At 44.2% G+C, this 22008-nt stretch overlaps 3 protein-coding genes across 3 annotated transcripts in view; 1 reads left to right on the top strand and 2 right to left on the bottom strand.

The window, feature by feature from the left end:
* Positions 1-6059, top strand: part of LOC311501408 (chloride channel protein 1-like) — a gene marked incomplete at its 5' end in the record, with an annotated part of 34881 nt that extends 28822 nt beyond the window's left edge. The window contains 4 exons of the mRNA XM_084563207.1: positions 2380-2424; positions 4335-4439; positions 4736-4822; positions 5509-6059. Of these exons, the coding sequence (XP_084419333.1) occupies positions 2380-2424; positions 4335-4439; positions 4736-4822; positions 5509-6048 (777 nt within the window). The 3' untranslated portion in view covers positions 6049-6059. The remainder of the gene's footprint in view (positions 1-2379; positions 2425-4334; positions 4440-4735; positions 4823-5508) is intronic.
* Positions 6060-9333: 3274 nt separating this feature from the next.
* On the bottom strand, positions 9334-10571 carry LOC311500939 (uncharacterized protein; the record flags this gene model as incomplete). The annotated part of the gene is made up of 2 exons (XM_084562576.1): positions 10319-10571; positions 9334-9564 (listed from the first exon to the last, which is right to left on the bottom strand). The coding sequence occupies exons 1-2, from the start codon at positions 10412-10414 to the stop codon at positions 9334-9336; spliced, it is 327 nt and encodes a 108-aa protein (XP_084418702.1). The 5' UTR covers positions 10415-10571.
* A 535-nt stretch (positions 10572-11106) lies between these two features.
* LOC311500938 (protein FAM131B-like) overlaps positions 11107-22008 on the bottom strand; it is a gene marked incomplete at its 5' end in the record, with an annotated part of 50030 nt that continues 39128 nt past the window's right edge. Inside the window, 6 exons of the mRNA XM_084562575.1 lie at positions 11107-11310; positions 12770-12945; positions 13049-13204; positions 15070-15210; positions 15745-15963; positions 20215-20320. Coding sequence (XP_084418701.1) covers positions 11146-11310; positions 12770-12945; positions 13049-13204; positions 15070-15210; positions 15745-15963; positions 20215-20320 — 963 coding nt within the window. The 3' untranslated portion in view covers positions 11107-11145. The remainder of the gene's footprint in view (positions 11311-12769; positions 12946-13048; positions 13205-15069; positions 15211-15744; positions 15964-20214; positions 20321-22008) is intronic.

The raw sequence follows: 22008 nt of genomic DNA, 5'->3' as shown, positions 1-22008 counted from the left end.
ATCGAAAATTTTAAACACCGTGCTAGCGATCCGTCACGGCTGACTCAAGTGAAGGAAGTGATATTGATGAAGTAATTGAAAAAATAGATCTTTACTGATTTTCAAAATTTTCAAATTTTTTGGAGTTTATTGATTTTTAAAAAAAATGCATTTGAAGATTATGCCCTAGCGAGTCAGTCAAGTTGAAAGCCAAAGAAGTAAGCTGTCAAATGCTTTTTATCTCATGTTTTTATCTGCTACAGAGCCTGAGAAATTAAGGTTTAAGTGTTGACATATTCTGAAAAACCTCAGGTTTTGAGAGGGGGTTTGCAGAAGAGTATTTAGGCCTGAATGGGTTAAATATCTGTTCTTTTTTCCAGGTGGTGAATATTTTGTCCACCCCTTCTTTCTATTCAGGTAGACACATTCTTATCTGACGGACAGTCGTCTCTCATATATGGAAATGTGGCGAGGCCAAAAGCCAAAACACTGGCGGTAGAGTCATTGTATTCAGCTCGGCGGTGAGCCTGGTTCACAGGGGGAAGCGACACATGTCGTCTGCAGGAAGGAAAACCACTCTGGAAACAAGCAGCTTGTAAGACTGAAAGATTTGAATTAGATTTCTGTTGCGCCCGCTGCTTGTGGCTCGGGAATTACCGCTCTGATTCTCTGTTATGTTTATGGATTCAGTTCTGTTCTGTTCCTCAGTGGGGATTTTTTATTTTTTTTCTGTTTTTATATTAGCTGCACTTCTACTGTACAGCCCTGAATATCAAATAGACACACAGTAGAAAAAAAAGCCTCCAGCAATGAAGTCAAACTATAACTATGAATTCTGTATTTTACCAAACACTGACCTTTAGGATAGTGTTATATTATCTGGCCGGTGTAATTCTTGAATAAGTACATCAGCCACAACAAAAAAACCATTGAAGAGACATTGACGTTCTTCTTGGGATCCTGGTTTCTGGCTTTTACATGGGTGCTACTTTGATATGTGCAACCACCTGAACATTGTTCCAGATCAAGCACGCCCCCATGGCAACGGGAAAGGGGGTTGTTCCTTGCAACCCGGTGCCATGTGGTTCCCTCAGGTAAATCGTGATTCATAATCATTGTAGGAGCTTTCATCGGTGGACACCCCGACTAGTCTACAGCTACACAGCCGCACGCAAAACAAATCCAGTGTGTGTTCCTCCCCACAAGAACTGTAGTTCTGGAGATGCTCTCACCAACAGTCGTCTTCGTGACAGTTTGGACTGTGTCAGAGTCTCTCCTTCCACTCGTCCATCAGTGGTTATTCTGTTAGCTTGAGCTTGAGGTCACTTAAAACTTCAACTGACACCACAGTCCTTTCTTTGGCTGTTTAAAAGCAAGAGTCAAGACACCACCAACCGTTGACTTGTTAGCTCAGCTAGGTAACTGAAAGAATAAGGTACTGACATTTTATTCGCATAGAGCCCCAACAGACTCTAGAATCACCCCCGATCAGCATGAGCATGCAAGCAAATATCAATGTTCAAAGGATTACGAGCTGTAGAGTAGCTCGTCTGTTGGATCAGACCACATGGGGTCAGCCCTCTCAATGATCCTTGGTCCATGACCCTGTCACGCTGGTTCTTCTCCTTCCTCGGACCAATGTTGACTGGTACTGACCACTGCCGACCAGGACCACCCCATAAGAGCTGCAGTTCTGGAGAATGCCAAGAATGGTTTAGCGATGGCTAACCAAAAACAGACACCGTTGACTTGTTAGCTTAGCTTGGAAACTGAAAGAATAAGGTACTAGCTGGTCTGTTGGATTGTTCCCAATGATCCTTGGTCTTGGTCCATGACTCTGTCTCCAGTTCTTCTCCATTCTTGGATTTGTTCGGACTCTTTTGGACAATTTGGCCCTTGTCAAAGTCTCTCAAATCCTTCCACTTGTCCATTTTTCCTGCTTCTAACATCAACTCTGAGGACAAAACCTTCACTTGCTGTCCCACTGACTATTCACCTGACTTTGCGTCCTCTTAAAACCCTCATACCGAAGGTATTCGTTGCTTCAAACGACAGAAAGGGTCGGTGTGTTTGGACAGAGCGTGAATAAAAACGTGTCACAGCAGGTGTTGGCCTGAATTCCACCTGCTACCTCTCGTTAAGTCGCTGTGGGAGTGAAAACTGGATTAAAAGAACAACCTGAATGCTCAGATATGTTGCTGCAATTTGTGACAAGTGCTGTGTGTGTGTGTGTGTGTGTGTGTGAGAGAGAGAGAGAGAGAGAAATCCAATTTGAAGATTTGAGGAGGTTTTAAAATGCACATTAACGGATGTATTTGCTCATTTATGTTAGATTCTAATGAGACTTTTTAGATTTAGATGTTGTTTTAAAGCTTTTCTTTTATTATTATTTCTTTCCAGGAGCCCCGTCCCCCTCCACTGTCGGACACCATGACACCAGACGAGGTACAGTAGTGATGGACGATGGAGCAATGGTTTTACAGAAATACTTGCTTAACATTTATCTGACATTGGCTATGAACTATAGAGACCAAAACCGCCTCTAGTGGACATTTGAGGAATTGCAGGTTTAAGCAACGATGCCTTGACTTCATTTTCTAGCCAATGGTCTGAGCAAGCTCCGCCCAGAAGCGTTTCATTGGATGGAAAATTTGTACACGCCCTTGAGTGCAGTATGAGTCATCAACATTTGTTGTTTTTTTTTGTTTTTTGTATTTTCCAGGAAATATCGTTAAGAATCTGTCCAAACTTTTTTTTTTGCTAATGTTTTGCCAAATACTGGTATATAGTGCCAGACATATTACATAAATATTCATTCATTCATTCATTCATCTTCTGTAACCACTTGTCCTGTAAAGGGTCGCGGGGTCTGCTGGAGCCTATCCAAACTGTCTGTGTAAATATTAACAGTTGAATTTAATTTATACGGACTGAAATCCATGAAATTATTGGAATTCATTTATTTCTCAGCCTGAACTAAAACTTGGAAATGAAAAGAACATGTATTTCATGTCTTGTAATGTCTGGTTGCTTAAAGGGGAACTACTGTGTTTTTTACGACCAGGACCTTAGTTCTGTCATAAAATACGACCGTTTACTCACCCATATAACTTTGGTGGCACTTGGAGTCGTTTGTGAGATAATTAGATCAGCGTATATCCATATAGTGGGAGTGAATGGGGCACCAAAACGCAGCCTCTAAATAACTCAATATTGTCATGACCGTGAAACTACTTTTTTTTTTACAACCTGGACCTTATTTCTGGCATAAAATACGATCGTTTACTCACCCATATAACTTTTGTGTCATTTGGGAAATATTTAGATCCGCGTATATATCCATATAGTGGGAGTGAATGGGGCACCGAAACGCAGCCTCTAAATAACACATTATCTGCCTCAAAACTCGTTCATTTCACCAACATTTTGTTATGATACGCTAGTGCTATTCCCCATTGATTTGTTACTGCTATGGTTCGTCCACAACCTCAGAATCAGAAAAATATTCAGTCATGTTGCAAAAAACTAGCAGTAGCGCGGCGCTCAGAGATGACATCATCCAGGTCAGAAGACATCACCTGGGGTCTGTAGATTGACCTACAGATGATGATAACAGGTAACTCCGGACTCAACGGGGAATAGCACTAACGTATCATAACAAATGAACGAGTTTTGAGGCAGATAATGCGTTATTTAGAGGCTGCGTTTCGGTGCCCCATTCACTCCCACTATATGGATATACGCCGATCTAAATATTTCACCAATGACGCAAATGACACAAAAGTTATATGGGCGAGTAAACGATCGTGTTTTATGCCAGAAATAAAGTCCAGGTTGTAAAAAACAGTAGTTTCCGTTTAAGGCCAGATCTTAATATTAGTGTCCCAGTCCATGTCAAATGTAGGTCACAAGTCTTCAGTGTCTCTGCAGCATGCTCCCAGACAGACTGATAAATAAGACATCTTTTTATTTAGTTGGTTGCCGTTGTTGAGAACATCAGAACAGTCTTGTGCCCTCCAGGGTTGTTCTGTCTGCCTCCACTACTTCCTGGCACTTCCCCAAAAAATGCTCCCTGTAAATTTCTGCTCGGCTGTCACAGCGGGCCGAGGCCTGTTGGTACAATCCACTGAGAGGCTAAAAGGTGTCAGACATCCTAAATCTCGGGTGACATGCAAGGACGCAATTACACCGACTCGTCAAACACACACACACCGGCTCAGCTTCGTGTAACAGCTGTTACTGTTGCCAGGTCTATTTAATCATATGCTGTACTGTATATGTTTATGACTCATCACCTCTGGATGAACTCGAACATTTAAATACAAGGATGGATTTTACTCTTTTTCTTTTTTCAGATCAAAGCGTGGGAAGAGGCCGAGATGGACAAGCCGATGGAGATCGATGAGATACGAGTGGACCCTTCACCTTTCCAGCTGGTGGAGAGGACGTCCTTACACAAGGTCGGTGTGACCTTTATAACGACTGATCCTGAAGGTCGTCCAGGATCTGCAGGAAACGGAGGCGTGTAGGCCGTGAGGTTTCACGGTCGTGACGATATTGAGAATACTCTGATTATTCATGTGAGGACTGAGGTGTGCTGATGCATACAGAGAGCTCATCCAGAGTCTGACCTTCACTGGATTATTAACAGAAGACTTTATGAAACGAGGACTTTTCTTTTCTGTCGTTCACCTGGAGCCTTGATGTGATGAGACATTGATCTGGTTCTGTTCTCTCTTCTTTTCTCTCTCCACAGACTCACACCTTGTTCTCTCTGCTGGGGTTAAGTCACGCCTATGTGACCAGTATCGGTAAACTGGTTGGAGTGGTGGCGCTCAAAGAGGTAAGTAACTGCACTGGAACCCAGGTCACCCCCCCCAACCACCCCCTCCTCACCCGGCTACAAATTTGTCCACACTTTCTTCATCCTTTCCTTCTTCTTCTCATTTTTTCTCCTCTTCTTTCTCCTTCTTCTCCTACTCATTCTTGCTCCTTCTTCCTTCTCCTTCCCCTTCCTTCTTTCTTCGTCTCCTTCTCCTTCTTTCTTCTTCCTTCTTCTTCTTCTTCTTTCTCCTTTCTTCTCAATGTTTCACCTTCTTCTCTTTTCCTTCTTCTCCTTCTAATTCTCTTTCCTTCCTCTTTCTCATTTTCTTCTCATTCTCCTTCTTGTCATTCTCATTCTTTCTTCTCTTTCTCCTTCTTCTTTCTCCTTCTTCTTCTTCTCCTTCTCCTCATTCCTGCTCCCTATTTCTTCATCTCATTTCTTCTCCTTCTTTCTTCTCTTTGTTTTACCTTCTCCTTCTTCTTTCTTCTCCTTCCTTCTCCTCCTCCTCCTACTTCTTCCTCTTCTTCACCTTCTTCTTTCTCCTCATTGTCATTCTTTCTCCTCCTTCTTTCTCATCTTCTTCTCCTCCCTCTCCTTCCTGCTCCCTCTTTCTTCGTCTCATTCCTTCTCCTTTTTTTTCTTCTTTCTTCTTATTCTTTCTTCTTCCTTCTTTCTCCTTCTTCCTCCTCCTACTCCTCCTCCAGCTCCAGAAGGCCATTGAGGGCTCCACCCGCTCCGGCGTCCGTCTCCGCCCTCCTCTGGCCAGCTTCCGCGACATCAGCAACCACAAGTCTGTCTCTAAACCTCCGCCTTCGTCTCCCTCCGCTCCCTCCTCCCCGTCCTCTCAGTCCTCCACCTCTCCTCCTTCGCCCGAGGTCGTTGCCCAGCCTGCGCCCTCCACCCCTCGCCATCACCATCACCACCACCAGGAGAATGAAACGGAGGTGTGGATTGAGGGCGTGCCGCCGGAGGTGGTGGTGGTGGAGGAGGAGGAGGAGGAGGATGGCAGGAGCAGTAGTAGTAGTAGCAGTGCAGGCACGGGGGCTTGTAGCTGCAGTTACAACAGCAACCTCACCCTCCCTCCATCGTCCACTCCTCCCCCTGTCCCTTCTTCCTCTCCTCCTCCTCCTCCTCCTCCTCCTCCTCCTCCTTCCTCTTCCTCTTCCATCCCTCTCTCCTCCCTGAGGCCCATGCAGGGACTCAACGAGGGGGGCGAAGACAGCGATGATGAGCCAATGGTTTAGCTTACACTTGAGTGATGTTTTTTTTTTTTTTTATAATGGAAAACTTTTTTTAATAGTGTCAGTTTCTTCTCTTAATTATTATTATTTGATTTTATTTTTTTTTGCTCTGGTCTTTGGACACCTATTTACCTCTTTTTATCCCACTGTTTCTGATTCTGTCTGCTCAGTTCTCATGGAAACCTCCACCACCTCCTCCTCCTCCTCCTCCCTTTAATACTCCCTCTGTGTTCTTCGATGCTCAACTTCTCCTCATTTTTTGCTCTTTCTTACTTAATTACTGCCAAATAATTCACTTTTTTAGACTCCCTGGAACAAAAAAAGCCTCCTTAACACGAGAAAACTCTCCTGTTACACATTTTAAATCATCAAGAATCCACTTAAGTAAACATATAATTCCTTTTTAGCATTTGAATTGTCCCAATTTGCATTTAAATTATTTTTATTAGCGCTATTAGCTCAAACGTCTCCAAAACGAACCCGTTGAACCTCTCCTCGTTTGTGCCTTTTATCAGATGACAACAGAACCAAACGAACGGTGCTGCTCGATCCAAAGCCCCATGGCGACCTCCAAAAACCGTGCCCCCGACCTTGCGGACCCTGGCCTCGGAGCTCGTCTCGTCACGGGTTGAGTTGGCGGATGGCAGCTCAGACTCAATCGCTCGCTTTAAATCTTTTGACGGCTGACGTTTTGTCACGTTACATCTACATGAAAACGTCAGGGCTGTGTCAGCAGAGAGATACTCGCCCGCTAGCGTTTTATTTAGCTTAATGCGTTACCTCATTTGGCAGAGATCATGTGACTTTACAATGAAATACATTAGTGCACAATTAAAAAGTGACTTTACTTAATTTGCTCTAAATTATTACTCGTATGAACGTCCTTGTCCTTGTGTTTGAAAAATGCTTCCTCAGTTGTTTTGAGGTTGTCTAAAGACGTAGCATGTTAGCACGCAGCTAAAATCCCTGCTCCTTAAACCTCCCTCTAACCTTTTTCTTTAATTTAACATCTGCAATCTTATGTTGTGCTAATAAATAAATATACTCAGAGACTACTTTAATATTTGTGACCTTTTCCCTTTTGCCGTCCATCTCCTCTCGTCTCTCCTCGTCGTCTCCTGGTCTCAGTTTCTCAGGTGCCTTAAAAGTCTTTAAACCTGCAGATTTAACAAAAAAAACAACAAAACAAAAACAAAAAACTTTTTAAAATGTCTAAACGTTTCTTAAGGAGTCTGTGCTTGTGGTTATTTATTTATTCATTCTTGTTGTTTTAGCGGATTTATAAAACTGTGAACGACGATGTAGACGAATAAAGTTTTATGTGAAACGCTTTGAGGGTTTTGTTTGTTTGAACGTGAACTTTATTCATCCAGGTGAGGAAGAGGAGGATATTTTTAACTGCGGACAGAAAAGACGTTTCTTCTTCTTCTTCTTTACGCCGTCGCCTGGACCGAGAGCTGAGTCAAGGTAAGACAGAAACACTGATCTTTGATTTGGACACGAGAGAACATCTTTCATGATAACTTTCAGATAAATTTTGGTTCGGGTGTTTTGAGACATGGCTTTTATAATTTTAAAACAGTAAATGTTTGATTATTAATAGTAGAAAAGTGCACAAATTTCATGGCTTTCTGCATAACCACAAAATAAAAATAGTCTAACTATTGACTGTTATATTAAAACTAACTTTATATTGAAAGTTTTTATTTGTCCGTGCATTTTTAACTTTAATTACTTCTTATTTCCAGTCGTTTTGAACAGACGTAGGTGACACTTTTTCTGAATATGTGAGTTTGAAATAAAAAAAAAAGGGTTTATTAGATATTTTCCCTCACTTCTGGGTGGCAGAACTCATCCAGAGTGATTTAAAAAAAAAAAACATAATAGAGGTATAATTCAACTAAATCTGACAAAAATACCAGAAAAGTGCAGCTTTCACTTTTGTCTGTGAAGGTTCTCGGTCATCCTGGTTGTATGTATAAAAAAACGAGCTGAAAACCAGGAGAACTGTTGTCCTCGTTTCTGCTGGTCTTTCTTTCTCCCTCATTTTTCTATCTCGTCGCTTTCCGACATGTGTCGACCTCTTGTCTCTCGTGTTCTTGAGCGATTCACAGATCTCTGAGCAACAAGAGGACGAGCAGAGGACAGATGATTATCGCGGCTGTTAGGGTCATCGGGGTCTCGATCGCTGCCAATGATTGAATCCTTTTTATACACTATACTGCCAAAAGTATTCTCTCACCCATCCAGATAACTGAATTCAGGTGTTCCAATCACTTCCATGACCACAGGTGTATAAAACCAAGCACCTAGGCATTCAGACTGCTTCTACAAACATTAGTGAAAGAATGGGTCGCTCTCAGGAGCTCAGTGATAGGATGACACCTGTCGAGTAACGTAACGAGACGCCGGTGAGCTGTGTCTACTTGTGTTTTATACCTGTTTGTGTAAGAAATAGGATTTAAGAAGGATTGACACCTTGTCCCATGAGTAGTGCATTACGTCAACATACATACAGTCTTACATTCATACAAATACATTTCTGTTTATTGGATTTTTTTTTTAAATTATTTTTATTATAAAAAGCAATTTGATATATTATTACCTTGTATACTGTGTTATACTGTTAAGGGCTAGGTCACTGTTAAAAAGCATGCACGTTCTTTTTGGTTGTGTCCAGATCATCGTGTGGTTTGCAAATAACTCTGAGTGCAAGCTTTGAGTTTGAGATTCACCTCGTCAGTTCGTTCGTCGCTGCTCGGCGTCAAGCGGTCAAACCGAAGCGTTGGATATTTCTAGGTTTTGGAAACAGCAGCTTGAACCAGAATTATTTGCAAACCCTGTTTGTGTCCGTGTTTGTTGTATTGCACTGAATTTTTAAATAGGCCCTCGTCTTTCTTGTCTACTCCTCTTCTTCTTCTTTTGTCGTTGAGAGTTTCACATTTGTCCCCTGTTCAGCTTCCAGTCCTGGTTCTTTGGGTCCACTTGGTCCAAACTTTTTATTAATCTATCTCGTCCTCACACGGCTTGTTTCAGCAGTCACTGAGTTCAAGTCTCTTGTGTTCATTGTCTTAAATGTCATATTCCATGGGGGGGTGCTGGACTTCTTGGCATTTAGTTTGTGTACATCCCACGTTTCCATCTGAAAAAGTCCTCTCGCATTTCCTCAAAGTAGGTAAATATTTGGGAGAGGGAGGGGTTGGGATAATAGCTTGATTGATTATTGGAGTATTTATTTCCTGTTTTTTTTATTCATTTTTTATTTTCGTTTTGTTGTGACCATACGGTTCAATTGGTCGCAACGACGACAATGGAGCCCTCCTCCGCCTCTTCGTCTTTCTCCTCCAGCGACTGGACGACGCAGGGCGTGACGTCGAACGGTATTCTGCCGGTGACCGACTCAGAGATCTGTGTTGCCAGTCCCGGGCTTGAACCTCTGGTCGAAGCGGCGTCCTCCCTCAGCGGGGACGGTGTCAGGGAGCACGGCTCCGGCTCCAAGGTTAATGTTACCTCTTCTACCTGCGGAGACAGGAAATTAAGACTTTATGAGACACTGCAGAGGTGCTGATAGTCTCGCTTATCATTTCTAGCCTTTGTTCTTGAGTAGGTGGTTCCTTCTCAAACCATTTTCTAGTTATTGCATTCTTGTTTCGTAATCAGTATCGTCTTAGTTAGGTATTGCATAGCCCGATATGCAATACCTTCGTTAAACACCAGTCAACTACAACATTGAAGGAAGTAAATGTTCTGCTGGGACACTTTTGGACCTGGCATTCATTGGTGTGGATGTTACTTAGACATGTAGCACCCACCTAGACCAGACCAGGCACCCCCATCCCATAGCAAAAACCCAGCCTGACACAGGAACAACTCAAAAAAACATGAAGGACAGCAAAAGGTGTTGACCCGGCCTCCAAATTCACTAGATCCCAAACAGATTTAGTATCTGTGGGATGATCCACAGAGGCCCCTCCCCTCAAAGACCCCCCCACTAACGACATTCTGTTGCTAGACACCACAGGGCACCCTCAGAAGGCCCATGTCCATTCTCTGATGAGTCACAACTGTTTTGGAGGCACAAAGGAGACCTGCACAGTCATAATGTTGTGGCTGATCGGTGTACATCATCCCAAAATGGTTGTAGTTTATGGCATTCCCAATAGTCCATTGTCTTTTCTAACCAATTGACGTCATTTTAACCTAATTGAGGCATCAGTGTTTGGACACCCTGCAAGAAGAAACCAATAAAAACAGTTCACTGTTTCTTACTCACCTTCGTCAGCTCCTCCTCTTCCTCTTCATGCTGCTCGAGGATGCCTTCAGACTCCTCTCCGACCGTCTCCACCACTCCTCCGACCATTTCGGCCATATGTGCATTCAGCTGCCCGACGATGTCCACCTGCAACAGTCAAGTTCAACGGCTGAATGACTTGTTGTGATTAAACCGGAAACATGAGTTTAATCACAGTCCAGGACTCCCTAACACGTTCCAGAAAGAAGACAAAACAAGAGAAGAAGAAGCAGGTTAAGAGCTTTTCTGTCCAGCTTGGTTTACCTCTGCGGGACATCGAAAAGAGAAATATTTATTTACAGACGGGGACAATCCAAATACCCAGAGATGTAAACTTGCAGACTCTGTGTCATGCCACTCTGACGACCAGGCTGATTTACAGATGTCTGTTTTCAAAAATTCATCAGATCCGTTTCAGGCTGTCATGCAGACTTTTTGGCAGTGCTCCATGCAGGACTTCCAGCCTGTCTCCTACCTTGCTGGCTTCCCTGGCAGCTCATCAATCACTGCACTACAGATGTGTGCTAAATACGCCTGCTGGTACAAACAAAGCCAGATCCATAAGACAAACAATTAGCACATAATCAAGAATGAAAAACGCACAGAAACGGCTCATTTCCTGTAAGAAAAACGTTTGATAGATTGATCCCCACAACATAAACTTCCCACAGTAACAAGATTAATCCTGTCTGGGATGACTGTTGAGATTTTATACGCAGTCACGCGTCCCAGTGTCCTTGCAAACTGTCATAACTGCTCTGTCAGGACACATTAAACCGTCATCCTGTCTGCAAACGTCTGTAATGCGATCATTTGGATTCAGCAGAGAAGGTGCCTACCTGGTGCGCCTCGACCTGCGCTACTCCCCACAGATCGGCTAGGCGAGGGTGAGTGGGAGGACCGAGGCTGTGGATGGTGCTGTTGGGGGTGGCTTGGAGGGAATGGGAGGCACTGTGTAGCCTGGGATCCATCGTCTGGAGGCAGAGAAGAGAGAGACGTGAGCGGTTGAACGCTCACAGCCCACGTCACCTGACATTATCAGAGGCACAGCAAGCTGATGCATCACATGCACAAAAGCCTCATGATCACAAAAGACAAATCAGTTTTATACCACGTCACAAAATTGGGTTTGCATGCCTAGGTGTGCACCCGAACCCGATGCCTTGTCCTGCAGGTGATGTTTCTTCCGGCTTTGCCCGGCCAGGTCCCGTGGACGTAACCCTCCCCATCAGATTCTTGCCAGCAAGCTCCCCTCCCAAGTCTGGCTTCACTTATTGACCCTGGTTTCTCTCTTCTGGATGAGGTACTGCAGCTCCATGAAGCAGTCTTTGTCTGGCCCCCTCCCCTGGGGCCAACTTGCTTGGGAGACCCTCTCTGGTCAACATAGCTCCCAGGATGACAGAGTCACACAAACCCCTCCACCACATCAAGGTGGTGATTCTTATGGGGGCTCCGTCGCATCAAAAGTGGTCAGTTAAGATGATTCGGGGCATCTGGTGCTGGTACCTTATGGGTGCCTTCCTTTAGAGGGTTGCCGGGCTTTGTCAACTTGAAAGAGACCCCACAGATTGCCTGAGAACAGCTAGGGATTCCCCAGGAATAACCGGAATGTGTTGCTAGGCTTTGAATTCCTGGCTTAGCCTTTTCCGACCTCGGATAAGCAGATGGAAATAGAAGGATGGATGTTTGAATCTGTTTTATTCTTGCAGCATTTGTGCAGGAAGAAGACGAGCTTACCGGGAACCATTAAGAAACGTCTCAAGCTCTTACTCACCGACAGATGCTTCTGAAAATTGACTGACCGATTGGAAGGTTTTATCCTAAATGTAATGTAATATATTCAATAGTTTCCTTCTCCAGTTAAGCCCTATATACACATAGTCACGCTAACAAGCTCATTTCCTTTGAGGTCTCGGATCAGTACACCTTTTCTGAGACACAGTCGCTGACCTTCTCGAGTTATTATTTCATAACCCACGGTTATTTAATGAGCTCTGAGAATGCACCGACGGAGCCAGAAAAACGTCTTCGGGTGTCACAGTTCATCATGACTCACTTCGTTTGCCGAAAAAAAAAAATAAAAAAACTTCCCGCAGAGAGAGCCGGGAGAGCTGAACGACAGCAGATGATTTACAACAAGTTAATGCTGCCTGCACGAAACATAGCCATAAACAAGGTCTTTGTTTCCAGACACAGATGTAGGAGCTTGATGCTCGGTTGCATTGTCAGAAAAGGTGCTTTTGAGCGGCTGCTGTTGCCACCAGGTAGTATAATCACATCACACAGTTAAATATGCTGGATTGCAGTCTAAAATCTGACAATGTTTATTAATATAACACCATTAATAAAGGCAGTTTTGCAGCCGAGCTTGTTGTTTACTCTAAAACTGCAGAGTTTTTTGCACATTTCCTGGATTGTCCTCGTGCTACAGACCTGTTGTTGTTGGTACTGCAGAAACTGTTGCTGCTGGTAGTGATGAAGATGCTGGAGCTGTTGGAATTGACTATGCTGCTGCAGGGAGAGCTGACTCGCCTGGTGCTGTTGCAGGTAACTGCCTACCGTCCCCTCGTACCCGTCGCCGGGAGTACCCCCGGCTCCGCTGCTGCCACCTGCAACGGCCATAAGACACCTAGTACCTAGTGTTCAGTAGAGAGTCAATGCTACCAACACACTGTAGGAGAGAGAGAGAAAGAGAGAGAGATGAATCATCACCAGCACCCATGATGTAGGAACCGGCAGCAGGCGAGGCCACGCCCGAAGGCTGGCTGGTGATCGGGTCCCAGCCGTCGGAGGACGACAGGCAGTACAGGCCCTGGGAGACGTAGGTGTGAGGCCAGACGTCTGCAGAGGAGTGGTGGAGCACCTGGTCTGTACAGGGAAGCACAAATGAGTAGGAGGTGTGAGGAAGGCATAGATAGATAAATGGGCAGTTGGAATTTGTGGGCAATGAAGTTAATCTGGCTTCCAAACACACTTGTCCTTCCAGTGTTGCATTAATTTTTCACCAAGATCTTGTATTGATGATGGGAGAGTCTGACCACTGCACAAAGCCTTCTCCAGCACATCCCAAAGATTCTCAATGGGGTTAAGGTCTGGACTCTGTGGTGGCCAATCCATGTGTGAAAATGATGTCTCATGCTCCCTGAACCACTCTTTCACAATCTGAGCCCCATGAATCCTGGCATTGTCATCTTGGAATATGATCCATTGATGGAATAACCTGGTCATTCTGTATATTCAGGTAGTCAGCTGACCTCATTCTTTGGACACATAATGTTGCTGAACCTAGACCTGAGCAACTGCAGCAACCCCAGATCATAGCGCTGCCCCCACAGGCTTGTACAGTAGACACTAGGCATGATGGGTGCATCACTTCATCTGCCTCTCTTCTTACCCTGATGCCCCCATCACTCTGGAACAGGGTAAATCTGGACTCATCAGACCACATGACCTTCTTCCATTGCTCCAGAGTCCAATCTTTATGCTGCCTAGCAAATACAAGCCTTTTTTTCCAGTTAGCCTCACTGATTAGTGGTTTTCTTAAGGCTACACAGCTGTTCAGTCCCAATCCCTTGAGTTCCCTTCACATTGTACATGTGGAAATGTTCTTACTTTCACTATTAAACATAGCCCTGAGTTCTACTGTTGGTTTTCTTTCATTTGATTTCACCGTGTAATTGCTCGCCGATCACAATCAATCAGGATTTTCTTCCTCGAAGACGATGGTTCCACACTATCCTTCCAGTTTTTAATAATTTGTTGGACAGTTCTTAACCCAATTTTAGTAGTTTCTACAATCTCCTTAGATGTTTTCTCTGCTTGATGCATGCCAATGATTTGACCATTCCCAAACAGATGTGTCTTTAGACATGGTTGTTGAAGAAATGAGAAGCTACTCATTGCATCAGTTGGGGTTAAATAACCTTAAATAAGCCTTTTTTTTGGCCAGGCAATATATTAGCACTTTATAAGCATGTACATCAATCCCAATAGAACAGAAAAGTCTTATATTCATTGATGCTGAGACACTAAAATGTTCCAGTCCCTAGTAGCATAGTTAAAATGTTCTTACAGAGCCAGACACTGAGTTGGACGTATGATCAGCAGCATTTTACGGTAGCTGTTTAATCGTCCCTGTGTTTGTGTGTTGCTGTTGCATGCTAGATGAAACGCAGAGCAGAGCCCATATGGTGGTGTTAATGAGAGCAGGGCTAAGTCCTTGTGCTAACCTACAGGATCCCTCGGGGCTTGGACCGAGCTCCGCTTTGCTAAACACCAACGAGAACCAAAAAGGAAAACAGTTTACTCTGTGTGCAAATGAGATGAGGTTGTTCCTGAGGTCAGATGCATTTATTTTATTTTTTTTTTTATCTTGCTAAAAGGCTCAAACCACAAATCATGATAAGAGTTTGCACTCGATCTCGTGTCACCATTAAGTGGAAAAAAAGTTGAATAAAATCCTTCTTACATTTTCTCACATGAAACCCCATCTGTGTTTTCATGCGAGTGTCCTCTGATGTTAAAGAAATGACAAGGCTGTCATCTGGATTTGTCATTTGGATGTTTCTGAGTCAGTGCCCAGTAGGAGTGAAAGGCAGAAATGTGCAGCTGTGCGCCTGCCCTTCAAAAAGTCCTTCACAGCTGGTTGGTTAAACCAATGGATGGGGCTGTTTTTTGTTTTTTTAAGTTTGCGTCAAGGATTAGTATCTTAGAGGTTTTAAAGTGTGCCGTACCTCTGCTGGTGATGCTCTCTTGGTTGACCTCACTCAGGTGAGCGACGCTGCCCTGGTTGGATCCGGCTCCCATACTCTCCCCATCCATGGAGTTCCAGCCAAACAGAGTCGCCTCTGAGATCGCAAACTGCTGCATGATGCCTGAAGGGGAAGCAACAAAAAAACAAGAGTAATAAGATCTTGTTCAACATGGACTGAAGGCCAGCGATAAGAAACAAGGTCCTTAACGATGGTTTAAAATGATCCGAGGTCTGTTTCATATAGTTTTGGGGGGGGGGGCGTCCACCACCGTACAAGGCTCTGCCGCCTCTGTTTTTGAGCTTGGACCTAGGGAACTCCAATGGCAATTGGTCTGTTGACCTCAGGGCTGGAGTGTGCCAATGTCGGACCTCGGACACTGAGACTCTTAAAAGTACCTGCAATAGAATTTAAAACTGTATCCTAAAATAGATTGGAAGCCAGCAGAAGCGTAATACTCTGTCCAACGTACAGAGAATTAATGTAATTTAAACGAGAGGTAATGACGGCATGAATTAGCCTCTCAAATTCTTGTGGGGGAGGTAGACCTTCCCCTCACTAAGAAGCCTTAAGCCTTCTTGACAACTGAGCTGATCCGTTTGTCAAGTTTGCCTCCTTTATTCCCTCGGGACGTTCGTCACCCAGGTACACACTCACCTGCAGCAAAGCGAGCCTCCTTCTCGCCGTCGCTCAGGTCGCTGTAAGCGTCGTTCTCCATCCTCCTCTCCTTTTCCCTCTGTAGGTTGGTATGTCCCGTGCCGCCCATGGGGCCGGCAGATGGTTTCCCCCAGCTCTGCCACTCTATCATGTGGGCGACGCGACCCTGGGCCATGGCTGTGGGCTTGGTCACCTTGTCCTTCATGGAGCGAGTCACGCCTGCAGCAGGTATGAGGACAGCAGGAGGTGGGGTGGGGGTAGTGGTAGGGGCGGGGGGACAGACCAGCAATACACTGTCAAAACTACTTCTGGCCTCTGCGGCTGGCTACACCTCCAGCTGAGGCTCTTGAGGAAGGAAGTAGAATGATAATGAGAAACTGTAATGTGGAGATTTAGTAGAAGAGGCCAAACATGTCAGTGTGGGCAGAAATGTCCTGGTATGGATGAGCTGGGGTTTTGTGACTGGGTATGAGATCATGATGACTATCTGGCACAGATTTAGGTTTATTAGTGAATAAATACACATTTAATATCACATCAGGATGAGTCCACATGAACTTTTAGTCCTGAAACGCTGTGACACACCAAACCAACGGTTGGCTTTTTTTTTTTGGTGTTGGGTCGTCATGAGTGTACAGAGCGAATCTTCCTAGCTTCCCAGCTAATAGTAGCTCTTCCTAGCTTCCCAGCTAATAGTAGCTCTTCCTAGCTTCCCAGCTAATCGTAGCTCTTCCTAGGTTCCCAGCTAACATTAGCTCTTCCTATCGTTCTAGCCTCTCAGCTAACAATAGCTCTTCCTAGCCTCCCAGCTTATAGTAGCTCTTCCTAGCTCCCCAGCTAATAGTGGATCTTCCTAGCTTCCTAGCCTTTCAGCTAACAAGAGCTCTTCCTAGCCTCCCAGCCAACAGTAGCTCTTCCTAGATCCCTAGCCTCCCAGCTAACAGTAGCGCTTCCTAGATCGCTAGCCTCCCAGCTAATAGTAGCTCTTCCTAGCTTCCCAGCTAATAGTAGCTCTGCCTAGCCTCTCAGCTAACAATAGATCTTTCTAACCTCCCAGCTAATAGTAGCTCTTCCTAACCCCCCAGCTTAGAGTATCTCTCCCTAGCGTCCTAGCCTCCCAGTTAACAGTTGCTCTTCCTAGCTTCCCAGCTACTAAGGTGAAAGCTTTTCACCTGCTGTGTTGACATTGTCTTGTAATGCAGTCTCCATTGCTGCAACATGTAGTTATATTGCTTGAGAGGTGCCCCCTGGCTCTAGTGTAGAATTGATGCGCAACTATAAATGAGGGTTCACAGTAACGTGACTGATCAATAAATGTCACACGGGAGTGGACTAATGTGGCAACAAGTGGTTCTTTGTCTCTTAAACCTGGCGGATGTTTTAGCTAAATCTGTCAGTAGACCACCTCTGAAGATTTCTCTTCTCTTTTTCGTTCTGTCGACCACTTTGAATGCAAACAAAGATGTCTTCTTGATGTTCAACGCATCATTATCTCTGGGAAATATTCACATAATTATAGAATAATTAAATACATTCACTGATAATCTTGCTTTACGTTTAAGAGTGAGGGACGGGAGTGTTGAGGTCAGAGGTCAGGTGACTAATTAGACAGGGCTACCCGTTGACGATGACGACTGATCCGCCGACAAACGCATATTAATAATTAAAGCCGTTACTCATCTCCTGGTAAACAGAATAAATGAGTTTCATTAGACTTTACGTAATTAAAAACAGTAATCCTCGGGTGTAAACAAAAAATAAATAAAAAACTGAGAAGGGTCCACTGGCAAATCTCTGCCCAATTAAGATGCAAATTCAGGATTCAAACTGGGGACATATTCACAGAGTGCACAGAGGATCGATAGAAAAATAAATAAATAAATAAAAATATTAAAATCAAGCAGGCGTGAATAAACAGAGACAGAGAGCTTTAGAAATTTCTATTCCCGGGTCCACGGGGCAACTTGCAGGCTGAGTTATAAATAGAAGCGGTTTTCCCTTTAGACAAAGAGAGACAATCTCATTTGAAAATCAAACACTCCCTGCAGAGCCTAATTGGGGATGGAAATAGGAGTGGAAAGAATGAAGGATGAGGGAGGGTGTTGGGGTCTTGGCTATTCAAATTTCTCAAATAATAATAATAATAATACTGTACACTTTTAAATGACACCAAGAAACTTATTTAAAGTACAACGGAAAAGAACACTTTACGCACAAACACTCTGAGGTGCTACACTTAAACATCACAGAGCACTATAGAGCTGGAAGCACAAAACACCAGAGAGCCACTTGTAGTCACAACACTGCACAGAAGAGGCACAGATATCAGGCCACAGCACCACCACCACCACCACCACCACCAGCACCAGCAGCACTGCCACATTACAAAGACACTACCCAACACGCCTGTGGAGATGCTTCAGTGGGTCGTTAAAGTAAGGAATCGCTCTTACTTTAGTTTCTTTGAAATCTGATTGAATTTCCGTCAATGACTCTGAAATGTGTCCGCCATTGACGTTTGCTGTTGATATCAATGAAAGAGAGGGGGAGTGATAAAGGAAAAAGGGGGGCACCCACAGGGGCGGCCATGTTGGTCCCAAGCTCCTCCTCCTCCTCCTGCTCGAGAGTGAAGTTGTCTGTTGAGGCAGGGATTCGTTTATGAAATCTGTCTTTCTGTAGAAAGGTTTAAAAGATAATTCCTGTGTTTTCAGGCCCCCCACCACTACCCCGTTCAGACCTTGTATTAATGTCTGACCTGGTCAGTCTGATCGCAGGTTGAATCACCTGGTATTAGAATGGGTCTCCACTTTCGTCCCGTTCGCATACAGAGCAGCTGAGATCAGATCTCAGGTGGAGGCTGGGGACGTATGTGGAGACACATTCTAGCACCAGGTGTGAGCTCGGGAACTTAAAGCTGGCCACTTGTGATCAGATCGCACAAGTCAGATGTCTGTGCAGGATCTGAATGGGGCAATCAGGTGTTTCTGTGCTCTGCAGAAACCAAGTAAAAGCAGAATGGAGCTTTTATTAGAAATCTCCGAGGCTATTTTCATTTGTTGGGTTGAACTTACGTAAGTGGAGACTTAAGGCTGTTACATACTTTGCGAGAAGTGAGACATTTGTGGCTGCGAGAAGAAAATGACGTCATTTTGTTCATATACTCCTAGCCTCCAAGCTAATAGCAATGCTTCGCTACTTCCTAGCCTCCAAGCTAATAGCAATGCTTCGCTACTTCCTACCCTCCAAGCTAATAGCAACGCTTTGTCACTTCCTAGCCTCCAAGCTAAGGGCAGCTCTTCCTAGCTTTCTAGCCTCCCAGCTAATAGGGTGCGAAATTTGTTCTCGCATTTTGACGTAATTTTGTTCTTGCAGCTTGTTCTGGACACATCAACCAGGCAGAACTTTTTTCTCGTGTGGTGTCCGGTTACTGTTCTGTGATCGATCAGAAATACAAAGTGGGTGTGGTTCATGCGGAAAAACGTAAATGCTTGCGGAAATGCTCTGTGAGCTCCCAGATGCTAATATTTGCAGTGTGACCACTAATCTCTGGGTAGAGATCGTCAAAACGACTGGCCAACATCCCAAAATATTAAGAAAAGTGCCTCTCGTCGTCCATTTTCCGCATCTCCCACAATGCTTAGCGCGTGTGATGTAGGCTACAGTGGGAGGGGCCTATGAGGACTTCCCCGGAGATCGGCACTTGAGTTTCTCGTGAAGTATAAATGAGCTGTCCAGAACAAACTTTTTTTTTGTTCTCGTGGCCCTCGGAGAGAGAACAAACTTCTCACATCTCACTTTTCACGCCATATGGAACAAGATTAAGTTTCCCCCAGGAGTCTGGTTACCCTCATTTCCTGATATTTGTGGTTAAAGTCCGCTTTATTACGGTAACTTAAAGTCTCAGGTTCATCCATCTTCATATCTTGATGTACAGTTAGTGGCACCAACATTTCGTCTTATTTATTGGCAAAAACATGCAAAATAAACCAAAAGCTTGGTCTTTCTTCTATCTACTGTAATATAAACTAATTAGTTTCACATGTTTGCACTTCTTTTTTTGCATTTGGTTGTCGGGTAAAAAATGTTGAATCAGTAAAATAAAAACCATGTTAAGTCTAACTAAACCTCTGCTTTCATTGCTCTGTCATCACCTGAGAAAGGTTTGCAGCTACTAAAATCTCCATTCTGCAAAGATGAATGAATGGTTTGATTGACGTGAATCAATAGAAACAAGTCTTCTTCATCGGGTGTATGCTTTAGATGGTCTGATGATTGCTGTTAAACCAAACCACACAATCATCATTTGGCTGCTGCACTTATGTTGCACCGGAAAGAAGAAAAACCAGGAATTATCTTTTACACAACGGGGAAAAGAGATTTAGCTCGACAACAACTTCATCCTCGAGCTGCCGCGGAGCATGTGGAGGCAACATGGGGGCTGTTTTACCATCTAGCAGCACAGACACACACCTGACACACCTGTCAGAGAGGACTTAGCCAGGGCACCGATCCCATAGGTGTTGGCGGGCTTCCTCTTGAGACGAGGCAGAATGGAAGTAGTGTCCTCCATGGACAACTAGAGAGAGAGAGAGAGAGAGAGAGATGGGGGATAGGAAGTGAGGAGAGCAAAAATAGCGAAAAGAGTGGGAGGCATAAAAGAATGCAAGCGGGGATGTAGATAAGATTTTAGAAGAATCAACGTGACAGGGGAAATGACAAAATGTGAATAGATGAGAGAGATAAATGCAAGGGGAGAGAAAATGGAATAAAAGAAATTGAGGTGAAGGGAGCAGATGATTGAAGAATCGGAAAAATAGTTTGAGGGAGATGGAGGAAGAGAGGATGGAGGTTGTAATAGAGGGAACAAGAAAGGAAGGTTAATTATCTGAGCACTTTGTAAATGGCTTACAGGGATCATTGATTGAAGTGAAGAGAATCACAGATATGTCGCGGCTCAAAAGAAAAAAAGAAATAAATGCTTAAGTGTTTCAAGGTGATTTAAAACCAATTTAAAACGGATGACATGGCAGCTGGTGTTTAGCACGAAATCATCCTGAAAAAAAAAACAAGAACAATTACCGGAGATGCAAATATTATTTATCTGTAGTGGTGTGTTTCCCTTGTATTTGGCCTTCTTTAAACCATAGACTGTATATAAATATGAAACAGCTCCTCTAAAGTGAAGCCAAAGCAACTAGAGCTCCCCCTGGTGTCTGGCTGCAGTATAGGTGATAAGCTCCACCCACTCCATGTTAGTGGGCGGGACTTAGGCCAAACTAAATCACTAAAATACAAGGATGGTTTCTGTCATTTTAGGTAGTTAATATAATATTGATGAATGTTCAAGTGTCATTTTTTTCGATAAGTTTCGTTTTAGTGATTTGACGCTATAGAAACAGGATATGACATAATCGCGACCACCAGTTAGAAGTATGGGCGGGCCACTGACAACATGGCTCTACTATCGGACCGTACTCTGGCTCTGGCTCCAAACTCGCAAGATGGCACCGCCAGTTTGGCCAATGCAAGGAAGTGGCGACGCCTTGTCCATATTTATATACAGTCTATGCTTTAAACCTGTAATGTTTCGTTTGCTGTGTTTACATGGACGCTAATTCAACCCAGATGAGTTTGAGGCTCGTCTGGAGTCTCTCCGTTTGGAACTGATTACGCTCCAGCAAAGCCAAGTAAATTGTTCAGAAAGGGTTAGGTTAAGCCGGGCATACACTGTGCGATTGTCGGCTCATTTTGTGACGATTTGCCACTCGTGCGACTTTTAATCGGGCCGAATTTCGGCTCAATCGCGTGTTGTGCTTCGTCCAGTATACGTGGGGTAACAAGGAGAGATTAACACCTCACGACGACCTCCCGATCACAAATCGTGTGCTCGCAAGAAAATCAAACTTGTTTGAAATCCTGGTCGCTCCTCATGAAGGTATTGCACAGTAGAAGCAGTACCACGAGCCGATTTGCCTCAACTTCTCGCACAGTGCATGTGCGTTCGCCGGAGTTACGTCAAAACAACTTGATGTGCGTCTCCCACTTCCGGGTTCCTCTTCTTCTTCTACTTCTTTTTGCCGTTTCACTTCCGGATACAAAAGTCCGACGTGTGGTATATGGACGTACAGTGTGAGCAGTAAAGTTGCATCAGAGCATCAGGCCGTATAGTGTGAGAACATGATTCGTAGACTGTGAACTTTTGAACTCGGCGATCTAGTCGTGCAGTTTGAGATGGAGCTGAGTCAAAGGATTTAAAATATCTTA

This window comes from Chelon labrosus (assembly GCF_963514085.1).
Source record: "Chelon labrosus genome assembly, chromosome: 16".
NCBI lineage: Eukaryota > Metazoa > Chordata > Actinopteri > Mugiliformes > Mugilidae > Chelon > Chelon labrosus.
The sequence above is the reverse complement of the archived record's forward strand: the minus strand, read 5'-3'. Positions and strand labels throughout refer to the sequence as shown.